At 42.6% G+C, this 12394-nt stretch overlaps 1 protein-coding gene across 1 annotated transcript in view; it reads left to right on the forward strand.

Annotated features, from left to right (window-relative positions):
- The first annotated feature begins 1048 nt into the window (after window positions 1-1048).
- The window catches only part of RRAS2 (RAS related 2), a 77876-nt gene continuing 66530 nt past the window's right edge, over window positions 1049-12394 (forward strand). The window contains exon 1 of the mRNA XM_019975485.2: window positions 1049-1454. Within this exon, the coding sequence (XP_019831044.1) occupies window positions 1347-1454 (108 nt within the window). The 5' untranslated portion in view covers window positions 1049-1346. The remainder of the gene's footprint in view (window positions 1455-12394) is intronic.

Raw genomic sequence — 12394 nt, forward strand, 5'->3', positions numbered from 1 at the left:
TAGATGCATAGTGAAGGACAGGGAAGCCTGCATTCCTGCAGTCCATCGGGTTGTAAAGAGTCGGACATGACGGAGGGCTGAACACCCCATAGATAAGCAGTTTTCCTTCACAAGCACACTTCCCCAACACAAAATCATGTGACACGTCTTACCTTCTCAGCTCTGACTTTTTCATATGTGGCTTGCTTTCCCTGGAATACTTTTCTTCTGCTTATGTTATTTATTCAGATCTTTTAGGAAGCTTTCCCTGAACACCCACTTGTGGAATGAGTGCTTCTCCTAGGGTCACACTGTGCTTGTGATGCTGGACAACTTGCCTGTGGTCCTGGCTGTTTCCCCATTGGATTCTTAGTTCCCTGAGGGCAGGGACATTATTTTATTCCTAAGTGATTTGTAGCACTGAGCACAGTGCCTGGTGTGTAGTATGTAAATAAGGATAATCTCTCACATTCATACCCCTCATATACAATTACCTCACATTTTTCACATATAAACACAGCCACTAAGGCAGATATATCATGTGCCACATTTAGTCTTGTCTATGCGCCCTCAATCACTGTGATTCAGTCTCTGTGACATTCCTCACACCGCAAGCATATCACACACACAATTATTGTGACAGCTCTCATCTTCAATCACTGTCATGTACTGTTTTCCATACAGTCATGGTCACCATCTGTACTCTTAAAACAGGATATTTATCCTCCTACAAACTGAGTTAAGATGACAACGGCTCTATTTTTCACACACGCCTTCACATACTGTATTTTTCATCCACACAATCCCTGACAATTCCTGACATATACAGTTATGCTCACACACTGTCTGTCTTCTTTCAGCTCCCACACTTTCGCACACACACTCCTCACTCGCACAGGCACACGCGTACACACCCCGCTCAGTCCAGGAACTGGAGGGGCACACCGAGGGGGTCTGAGCCCTACAAGCTCAGCTCCCGAATCTCAGTCCGGGCCAGCGCTGCCCCGCCCCGCCCCACCCCCTCATGCATATGCAGCATCTCGGCCCAGCGGCCCGGCCCCCAGACGGCCATTTGTAGCGGCGCTGGAGGCTGCGTTCGGCAGGCGCTGCGAGGTCGTGTGGAGGAGCGCGCCCCCCGGCCGCCGCAGCCCCTCGCCGTTGCGGTCCCCTAGCTTCTCCGCGCTTCGGGCGGGACCCGACCAGCCCAGGCGCCGCGGTGCCGTCCTGACCGGCCCTCCAGCAGCTCCTGGCGCCCGGGACCCCCGCCCGGCCGCTCGCCCGCAGCCCGCCGGCCGCACACGTCCCCGGAGCCGGGCCTAAGGCGGGCGGCGGCTCGGCGTGGCCGGGCTGGGCTCGGCGGCGTCCCCATGGCCGCGGCCGGCTGGCGGGACGGCTCCGGCCAGGAGAAGTACCGGCTGGTGGTGGTCGGCGGAGGCGGCGTGGGCAAATCGGCGCTCACCATCCAGTTCATCCAGGTACCTGGAGCGGGCCTGCCCAGGGCGCCGGGGCGGCGGCGGCGGGCGGGGGCTCCCGCTACCTGTGGCGGGGCGGCCGCAGGGACCCGCCCCGGAGGCGCCGCGCAGGCCGGGGTTGCGGGGCGCGGGTCGGCTCTGCCCTCCTCTTCTGCGGTCCGGGCGTCCAGCTCTTGCTTGCCGGGCGCCCAGCTCGGCGTCCCGGGAGTCGGGCTTCTCAGGAATGTGTCCGGGAGGGCGGAGTTGGCAGGGTGGGAAGCGCAGATCCACCTTATCGCTCCGGCCGCGGCCCGAGCTCTTAGGGAGAGGCAGCGCCGCCGCGCCGAGCTTCCTGCCGTGAGGCCGGGGCGCGGGGCGTAGGGCGTGGGGCTGGAGCCCCGCGCGCTGGGTTTCTAGCCGCCCGGGCCGCCTCCTGCACCGTGGGTGCGATCGCGGTGGCAACTTGGCTCCGCGTGGTCTCCGAGCTTCTCCGCGCACGCCGAGCCCGAGCTGCCCGCTTCAAGCGGTGTGTTTCTCTTTGTGTGTGTTTGCGCTTTTCTTTTAAGTAATCTCTTAGGTAATATGTCCGGGGGGGAGTGTGTGATAATACCCCAGGGAAATGGTGGCCTCGAGGAAGTTAAGAATGTTCTCCGATAGGGGTGAGACCATTTCCTGGGAATTCCTGGTGCCTTCCTGCCTCTCGCCGTGCCAAGGTGAAGTTTAGGGTGGGCCAGGCTAGGAGATGACCGACCGAGTCGTGCGTTCTGTGTCAGTTCCAGCCACTGTCTCCCCCACCCCCAGTCCTCTCTGGTTGCTGGAGGCGGAAAGTCGGGTTGTAAAGGAAAGGGAGGTCAAATTCTTGGTTCTTAGGATTTGCTTGTGGTAGGAGGTTTGAGTGATCTTTTTTGGGACTACTAAAGAGAGAAGCTCCGATTTCTCTCTGCTTTTGTCAACCTAAAAGGTGTGGCGTATGTTGGGAGAGAATGAAGGTACAGCGTTGTAACAGGTAACAAAGATACATATCAAGAGTGTTGTTAAAATGCTTGGTGAAATATACCTGTTTGAGCCATTTGCTTTCAGTTGGCATACTTGAATAGCGTATTTCATTTCACTTAATGTATATAGTGACATTAAAATACAGAGTTCTGTGACATAAATGTGATTGTTACCTGTCCAGTTGACTAAATGAGCAATAATTGCTGTTATACCATTTCAAGATATTAAAAACTGCTGCTGAAACCTTTGTATCCAGGAAGAGATGTTTATGTAATGAGCATTTACAGTATACTCGTTAGTGGATTAAAAAAAATTCACACTGAGTAAGAGGTGAGATTGGCTTTAGTATAGGAGGCTGCAGAATCGGAGATGCTGTCATGTTATTTCTCATGGGGTCGGGAGAGACTTTAAGTAACTGGCAAAGCAAAACAATTTATAGTTAACTTTTTTGGGGAACTGTGCCTAGGGGGAGGTGGAAGGTTGGCTAGGAGAGAGAATAATCCTGGGTTCCTGCATTAATAAATAGAGTTACCTAAAAGATTTAAACCACAATATGTCTTTAGCTTTTTGGATGGGGGTCGGCGAATCCATCTCTATTTGAATCTGTACGTTAATTATTAAGATATTGGAACTTTTTTTTTGGGAAATAGTATTAGAAACTATTAAAATGACAGTAATTTCTGTTTGCTTAATTTTCTAAATTCATTTGTTAAAGAAGCACTTCCTTTATGAATAGTGATGTACCTACTCTAGATGGTTTAAAAGAAGTAAAACAGGTGTGAGCTTTGAGTCATGCAGAGTTGAGTGCTAAATCTTGCTCTGTTGTTTATTTACTGGGAGGACATTGCCAATATATTATTTAGCTTCTCTGAACCTCAATTTTCTTTTCAGTAAAACAGGTCTAATCACACATTCTTCATAATCCTTTGAATTAAGGGACCATCCTTAGCTTTGTATCTAGCGTATACTATGTGCTCCGTTAATGATGGCTCTTAGAAGCTTATGTGTACACTTCTGTTAACACATTTAAATGCAAAGGGAGTTCTGAATTGAGGAAAAGTCAGTTTGGGAAGGATTGATAAAAGGACTGTGTAGGCGTGATGGTGGAAAGAGAGGGCAAGAGATGGGGGGCAGTCATATGCTAGTTTGGAGAGAGGAGGTAGGCAAGGAGGGGAGGGGGATTGGCCCCTTACTTGGGACCAGTGGAAGGGAGGAACATGAGCTCTGACTTTGAAAAGGCTTTCTGGAGAGGTAGAAGAAGCCAGACCTGGATGGAGTCTCAGCTCTACCACTTGCTGCCTGTGTGATCTTAGGCAAATTACTTAACCTCTGGGTACCTTAGTTTTTTCCGACTGTAAGTTGGGGAAATACAAAGTACACTTACAGTTCTGAAAATTAACATCTGTCCAGGGCCTGGAACAATGTCTGGTGCATAGTAAGGCTACAAACATTATCATTATTACTGTGTTAATCTTAGCTTATGGAGCCAAGGTGACTATCATCTATACTTAATAGAACTGCTATTTATTGTCCAGCTCCTGGGAAATTAAAATTCATTGTTATGATGGTCTTGCAGTAGTAATGGAAGGAGAGGAGTCTGCAGAAAGATAATAATCTTAACGGGCGGAAGTCAGTCCTCTTTGTAGGTGATCAGGATGACACAAATCAGTTTTATTTATTTTATAAGGCTCTTGAGATACAGCACTGTTTTTTAGTGTTCAGTATGTATTTTTCTATTATATAATCTTGAATAGAAAAAATATAATGAAAAAATTTGGGAGTGGAGCACTTAAATCCCAACTTTCTTTAAATTGTTGCCTTATAAAGAGGGCTTCCCTGGTGGCTCAGATGATAAAGTGTCTGTCTGCAGTGCAGGAGACCTGGATTTGATCCCTGGGTTGGGAAGATCCCCTGGAGAAGGAAATGGCAGTCCACTCCAGTACTCTTGCCTGGAAAATCTCTTGGATGGAGGAGCCTGGTAGGCTACAGTCTGTGGGGTCACAGAGAGTTGGACATGACTGAGTGACTTCACTTTCTTTCTATGCATATAAAGAGCTACAAAAATTAGGAAATTAAGGCAACAATTACTTGATTGAGGTGGTTTTCCTCTTTAAAAATGAATGTAACACATCATGAAACATCCATGACTAATAATATAAAATATTATTAAGAATAAATGTGTGTACATGAACTCCTTGTTTCTGTTCGTAGTTTTCTGAAAGTTCTGTTGGAAAATAGAAGCTCTTGATGATGAGTGGACTCTATAGTTAGAAATGATTTTAACATTTTCTAACTGTACAGAGTGAAATGGAGAAGATCTCTGGGTTCTAGGTCTCCCTCCTCAGGTGACTCTGGAGATTCTTAGAGTCTTCTGTAATCTCTTTGGGGCTTTATTTTCTTCTCCTTAAAATATTGGGCTTGGGTGAACAAATCGCCTCCTCACTCCTGTGTGATTGATATTTAGGTAATGAATGCTGATCCCATTTTGAGTTGGGAAAACTTGATGAGTTGGGAGTTGATTTTCAGAAATAATGGAGTAACCATTGTGGTTTCTGGCAACTCTGAGAAAAGACCATACATGTTTTACACGAAAAGAGGAATTTCCCAGCCTCTGTTCTTCATTTAGCATCCTTACTTGTTATTCACAGTTTGTCAGATTTTGAGCTGTGTAGCGGGGGTAGCTGACTTCTCAGGTATCAAGTTTTAGTCAGTCTTACAACCTGTTAGCCTGGACTTGACTCAGATGTTGCTTTTTACGTAATTTATCTTTTGTGCAATCCCCTTCCATTGCTTTTTCCTGGGACAAAGATCTTAGAAGAGATTTCAAGGTACATGCATTTGTGTTAAAGTTAATTGATTTTGGTAAGTTTAGATTCCTGAATTACTATTCTGTTGCTACATCTTGAACATGTGCCCTGCAATTAGAAATCACTTAAAGTAACTTTTATCTAAGAATTTGAAATTATACTGTGTATGGCATTGCAGACTTGATGGACATGAGTGTGAGTAAGCTCTGGGAGTTGGTGATGGACAGAGAAGCCTGGCGTGCTGCAGTCCATGGGTTTGCAGAGGCGACTGAATTGAACTGTGGACTTGTCTTTTAGTGTGAAAATTACTATTCTGCATTTTCAGAGTAGTTTACAAATGAATTCTTAGCATTGAAAAATAAGGTACCCCTCCCTAGTGGTGTTTTACATACTAGAGATTTCCTCATTTTGTTAGGATGAAATGGTTCTGTTGGCAGTTCCTAGATACACATGCTAGGCACTCAAGAAAGAACACCTTCTTTTAGAGAATGACCGCTTTTGTTAGAGAGAAATTCTGACCCAGAGAGTCATAAAACTCATTCTTCTTATTCATTTCTAACCTGTGTGTGTGTGTGTGTGTACGCGTGCATGTGCAGATGTGTGCAAGCCTGTGTCTTGTCTTGGAATGGGAAGTCGAAGGAGTTTAGTGGGGATACTTCTGTTGAATGGGTTAAGAGTTCTGCTTTCCCTTGGTATAGTACCATTCGAAGGCAAAATGATGACAGGCATCTGCCTACTGGAATGGGATTTTTAATTCATTTTTATCACTGAAATGTTAAGGGTCTTTCCTAAGCTTTAAAATGAAAGTAGCCTGTTTAATTAAGTGAGGAAAATAAATTGGTAATGTGAGGAAGGAGAACAGAAAGAGACTTTCTTGAAGCTGTATTATTTAAATTTTTTTTTAAGATTTCTTTTTCAAATTAAATTGATCTCATAAAAGAGAAACAGATTTTGTGATGCTACATGAACTTAGAAGTCTCTTAGGGTATTTGTTTCTTGTTGAAAAGTGATAATGAGTAAAAGACTTTGACTCTACTTGTAAACAACATAGAGTTAATTGTCACTGAATCTTCCTGAATGACCTTGATCTTGAATTAATTTGGCTAGAGCCACCCAGTCTGGGGTTGAGATTGAAACGTCAAGTAATGTCCTTGGTAGGCTTTTGATTTACTTCTGTTTCTCAAAGAAAAATGTCTCTCAGGCCTTTATGAAAAAGACAAAGATACACTTTACTTATTTCTTTGCTTCTTTCAGAACTACACAGAAAATATGTAGTTCTGAATGAAGCAAAGAAATATGACTAAAATTGTGCTACTGGAGTTATTTGTAAGTTTTAGTTTCAGCATTTTGTAAAAGCAATATGATTGTTTGTTGGTTATATAACATTAAATAGTTTAATTAAAATATATTTACAGAATTTGTAAATGTTCAGTACTGGATATATGGATATACATGTAGCATGATAGCTGATGTTGCTTTTTAAAAAACCTTTACCCAGTTTTCCCAAATGCTACCATTTTACCATATTTGTTTTATTCCCCCCAAATACAGTTTTTTCCTGAATCATCTGAGTGTAAGTTGAAGACAGTGCCCCTTTATTTTTAGATACTTCCTTGTGTATTTCCTAAATGCAAGGGCACTTGCTTATGGTGTATAACCTAAATCAGAAACTAATATTGATATATTATTAATGTAATGTGCAGAACTTAGATTTTGCCAGTTGTCCAAATAGTGCCCTTTATAGCAAAAGAAAAATCTCAGATTATGCAGTACATTTTGTTTCCGTGTCTTTACTTTGGAACAGTTCTTTCATCTTCATTTTTAAAATGTTTGTTTGGCTGCGTCTGGTGTTGGCTGCAGCATGTATTGATCTTTGTTGCGTCATGTGGGGTCTTTTGTTGCAGCTCAGGTTCTCTAATTGTCTTGAGGGCTCAGTAGTTGGGGTGTGTAGGCTTAGTTGCTCCATGGCAGGTGGAGTCTTAGTTCCTGGACCAGGGATTGAACCCGTGTCCCCTTGCATTGCAAGGCAGATTCTTAACCACTGGACCACCAAGGATGTCCCAAGTCTGTGTGTCTTATGACATGGACATTTTTGAATACAAGTTAGTTATTTATAGAGTTCCTTCAGTTTGAATTTGTTTCTTCATGGTTTCTTCATTCGTTTTGGGCGCAGGCATAGCAGAGGTGTGTTCTCAGAGCGTTATATCAGGAGATATAATCAACATCCAGTTGATTTGACTGGATTCTGTAGTTGATTTGACAGCATAAGTGTTTACCTTTTGACTCAGTGCTCCCAAATCAACAAATTTACCCTGGAAATGTACTTCCAGTAGTATTAAAATATAAGTGCATGGGGCCACAGCATTGTTTGTAATGTAAAAAATTAGAAGCAGCCTACAGGATAGAGAGGGGTTGAATGGAATATGGTACATTCACCCAGTAGAGCATTCTGCAGCTATAAAAAGAACTGATGGGAAATGCGTTCCAGGATAAATTGTTTAGTGAAAAATACAAAGTACAAAGGTATTTACTGTATTTGTGATATATTACTTTTAGTGTAGGAAAGAAGAGGAAATAAAATAACAAACTTATTTACTGATTGGGGCAAAAAAGCACAGAAATGGGTAAGTCAGAGGTTAAAGAGATGACTGGTGAGCTCTGTGTGTGGGTAGGGATGAGGGGAAAGGGATTGAGGGCCTCTTCTGAGGATCCTTTTCTGACTCCTGGAACCATGTTTAAGGTTTCACACACTCAGTATATAAACAGCAAACACCAATAAAATCAAAGGTAGAATACTAACAAAACAAATAAACTGAACCTTATTTCAAATGACTAACATAACCATACTGAAGGAGGAAAAGAAAAAAAAAAGTAACTTTTGAACTCAGCGTTTGGACTATGTCCTCAGGATAAAGATGAACTCTAAACAAACACTGAACTCTGGTTAACAGGCCTTTTTCCCCCCCATCTTCCTCGCAGCAGCATAGGGTTTGCAATTCTGAAACAATTTTCTATACTAGGATTAAGTAGATAAGTAAATGTGTTGTGGAAAATGGGAGCCAAGTTCCTCACAGCCGAAGAAGGGAGTTATAAGTGTGGAAAGGGTGAAGGCTAGGAAGCACTCGATGCAAAGTTGGAATTGAGGACACTGGCATAAAATTGTTAGGGGAAGCACACTGACTGAAACTGCCCACCCTGACCAGACAGGAGGTCCTGGTAAGGAACAGGAAACTAACAAGGCACCGCCAACCAGAAGAGTTCAGGAAAGGTCAAAAGGGGATACCACGTGTCCGACCACCTCCCAGAATCCTTCTCACTGGCATCCATCTTGGCTGGGCAATGTGTGCACCACAGGAAGGACTCTGAGTCAGTGACTGGCCAAAGAAAACCCAGAGGCTAATCCCATCACTGTAAAGCCCAAACGGCTGTGAACCGTAAGCTGTGATTGCGTGGTAGAGCACTCCTGGGTTCCCTTACCCTACTGCTCTGCCCAGGTGCCCCTTCCCAATAACGTCTCTTGCTTTGTCAGCACGTGTGTCTCCTTGGACAATTCATTTCCAAGTGTTAGACAAGAGTCCACTCTTGGGCCCTGGAAGTGGTTCCCCATCTTAAAACAGAACTCATAGTTTAAAAAGTAAATACTAAGATATAGAAATAGGTGTGTGTGGCTGCTCATACACATATCTATACATCTTTTTTCCAGCTATGTCTGCTGAGAGTGCATGGAAACAGTGACCCCCTATAAGCAGTGAGAACACCTAATGCCAGATCTTGGGTGCTAAATATCATTCTTTAAAGGAACCTTGGAGAAATGACTGATCCCTGGGCTGGGGCAGGGAGAAGTAGAAGATGAACTTGGAGCATCTTTGCCAGAAAGTAAAGAGGTGCTCAGTGTCAACTACAAATTGTCTCTTGCCAAGAGCATTGCCAGGACTGAACAAGAAGGGCATTTGCCATCTGCCTCTGTGGAGATTGAACCCTGTGTTCCTGCCACTGTTGACCTTCAACAGCCCCTGAGGGAGTTCAGAGGGAATGAAGTACACTGTGTCCAGGGAATCTGGTGGGACAAGTCTTTAGATAGTTGGATACTTTGAGGAACTGATTTTATGATCCCAGTCCTTGTATCTCCTCATATCTAGAAAAGCACTAAATCTCTTCATTGATGACATCAGATCCTTGTGACTAGCAGAAAACCTTTTGTAAAATGAATGCTTAATGGTATTGAACTCCTGCTTCACCCAAACCTTATATATTGGCCTTCCCCCACTACCTCTTTGGAGCAGTCTCTCAGAGCTATGTGAGGAGCTGCCTTCTGGGCGGCAGTTCTCATTTTGCCCTAAATAAAACTTGACCTGCAGCTCTCAAGTTTGCATCTTTTTCAGTCGACATCAGAAAACAAAATGGTGGTGGCATGTCAAAGAGACAGAGCCAGCCTGGAAGGCCCACTGGCTAACACTGGGATAAGCTTCCCAGGTGGTGCTAGTGGTAAAGAGCCCGCCTGCCAATGCAGGAGATGTAAGAAACCTGGGTTTGATCCCTGGGTTGGGAAGATCCCCTGGAGGAGGGCAGGGCCACTTGCTTCCAGTATTCTTGCCTGGAGAATCCCATGGACAGAGGAGCTTGGCAGGCTGTGGCCCATGCGGTCACAAAGAGTCAGAAGTGACTGAAGTGACATGCAACTCTGGGATAGTCTCATCATCAAAATAATGATAATAATTGATTATTGCCCATAAATAAAGAATCTAAGAATCCATAGGGATAAATAAATTAAGGAGGAAGGGAAGTTCTTCCTTAGATTTGATGAGTAAAACATAGAGGAAATGGTGGAATTAGAAAATCAACATTTGGCAGTCAAACAGCTGATTTAAGTAAGAATCATAAATGGATTTAAAAGTAGTGGGTAAAAGTTTGAGAGTAGCTGGATATTAACATAGTCGTAAAGTATCTGCCCATAACGTATTGTTAATTATAAGGGGAAACTAATAGCCACATGGAAGAAACCTGGCTGATCCCTTGACCAAAGTGATCCAAGTTAACATTTTGACATTGCTTTAGGTAAAGATAATAAGCAGAGTTTTATTCAGTTATGCTAGTGAGATCTGGTCTTCACAGTTACCTTAGCTCTGATTGAAAATAAGCCTGAAGGAACCACATTGAGGCAAAAAGGGAACCAACTTTCTCTCTAAGGAGAAAATTTTTGCTTAATTTTATAGGCAGATGCCTTTTGAGGAAAACGTTGATAGTTAAAGCCAATACAGATTTTGGCCACGATTTTAGCATGATATCCTCACTTTGCACTAATCTTGCCTTTTGCTATGTAGATTTTCCTCCCTTGTGTTGTGTGGTGGATTTGAAAAATAGATTCTTTCTCTCTCCCTCTCCTTTTTTGTTTTACTACTTGGATTTACCTTAAAATTATTCATGTTCTTTTTTTTTTTATTCATAAACATTTAATTAGAATAGTTGTCTTATTTCTAGTTGTAGAAAATGAGGAATTTAGCAGTTTTGTTTGCTGTTTTCACTCACCCTTTTCATAAATTTCAGTTCAGTTCAGTCGCTTAGTCATGTCTGACTCTTTGTCACCCCATGAACTGCAGCATGCCAGGCCTCCCTGTCCATCACCAACTCCAGGAGTTTACCCAAACCCCTGTCCATTGTGTCGGTGATACCATCCAACCATCTCATCCTCTGTCGTTCCCTTCTCCTCCTGCCCTCAATCTTTCCCAGCATCAGGGTCTTTTCAAATGAGTCAGCTCTTCGCATCAGGTGGCCAAAGTATTGGAGTTTCGGCTTTAGCATCAATCCTTCCAATGAACACCCAGGACTGATATCCTTTAGGATGGGCTGGTTGGATCTCCGGTCTTTAAAGTAACCAAAAGTGTGTGTGACTGCACTGTTTTAAGAGATTGTTTTTTGTCTTTTGCATTTGATTTTGTTATTATAATTGTAATAGTAAATATTGTTGTTCAGTGGCTCAGTTGTGTCCAACTCTTTGTGACCCATAGACTGCAGCCTGCCAGGCTTCTGTCGCCTTCATCTTCTGGAGCTTGCTCAGATTTATGTTCATTGAGTCAGTGATGCCATCCAACCATCCTGCCCTCTCCTTTCTCATTAAGAACTATTGCTTTTATTTGCCATTTCTTACCATTCTAACTAATTTCAGTCCTAACAAGCAATCCTCACGAACAGCTGGTTTTTATTTTGAATTGTTATTTAGAGAACACTTTCAAGTACTTTTAAAATTTAAAGATTAACCTTACATTAATTTTTAAGATTTAATTTTAATATTAAAATTTTACTTTTGGATGATAAATAATGAGTATAAAATTATTGGGTCCTAAGATTTTTGTATTGAAACAGTTGGAGATATTGCTTTACTTATCTTTCATGTCTTTGCTTTTAGCTCACTAGCCTCAAGTTTCTATTCTGCAGGAATAACTTGTTTTCTGTTTGTATGCTTGTAGCCTTCTTTTATCATTGGAAATGGAAACATTTGTCAGGATATGACTGGAAGTATTTCTCTGTTCACTAGTTTTCCCTGAGAAATAATGAAACATTCTCAGGTCTGGGAAAGTTTTCTTCTTCATTTTTGAAGTCATTTTCTCAATTATCTTCTGAAATACCTATTTGTGCATTGATTCTTTGAAATCATTGTTTCATATATTCTTAAGTTAATCAATGAAAAGGCTAAGATAGTTTGTCTCCATTCAAGAATTTGTCACATTTGCCTTCTGTATCACTGAAATTTCTGGATGTCAGATCAAAGTACTCTCTTAAACAGATATAATACCCTTGATATTTCAGTCTTATAGTAATCAGTGGTGATGTTCTTTTGTCTTAAGGCCACATAACTGATATTTTTAAAGCTTGGTACTGCTTAAAGAAAAAATTCTTGCCAGGGAAGGGTTTTTTCTTGAGTGGCAGAATGTGTTTTTTAAATTTATCCTCTTATGATGAGTTGACCTTAGTCATTCTTGGTGTTGGAAGTAAAGAATTGGCTTTGATCTCTTTGCTGTTCAGGGGACTCTCAAGAGTCTTCTCCAGCACCACAATTCAAAAGCATCAGTTCTTCAGTGCTCAGCATTCTTTGTGGTCCAACTCTCACATCCATACATGACTACTGGAAAAACAATAGCTTTGACTATATGTACCTTTGTTGGC

This window comes from Bos indicus, chromosome 15 (genome assembly GCF_029378745.1).
Source record: "Bos indicus isolate NIAB-ARS_2022 breed Sahiwal x Tharparkar chromosome 15, NIAB-ARS_B.indTharparkar_mat_pri_1.0, whole genome shotgun sequence".
Lineage (NCBI taxonomy): Eukaryota > Metazoa > Chordata > Mammalia > Artiodactyla > Bovidae > Bos > Bos indicus.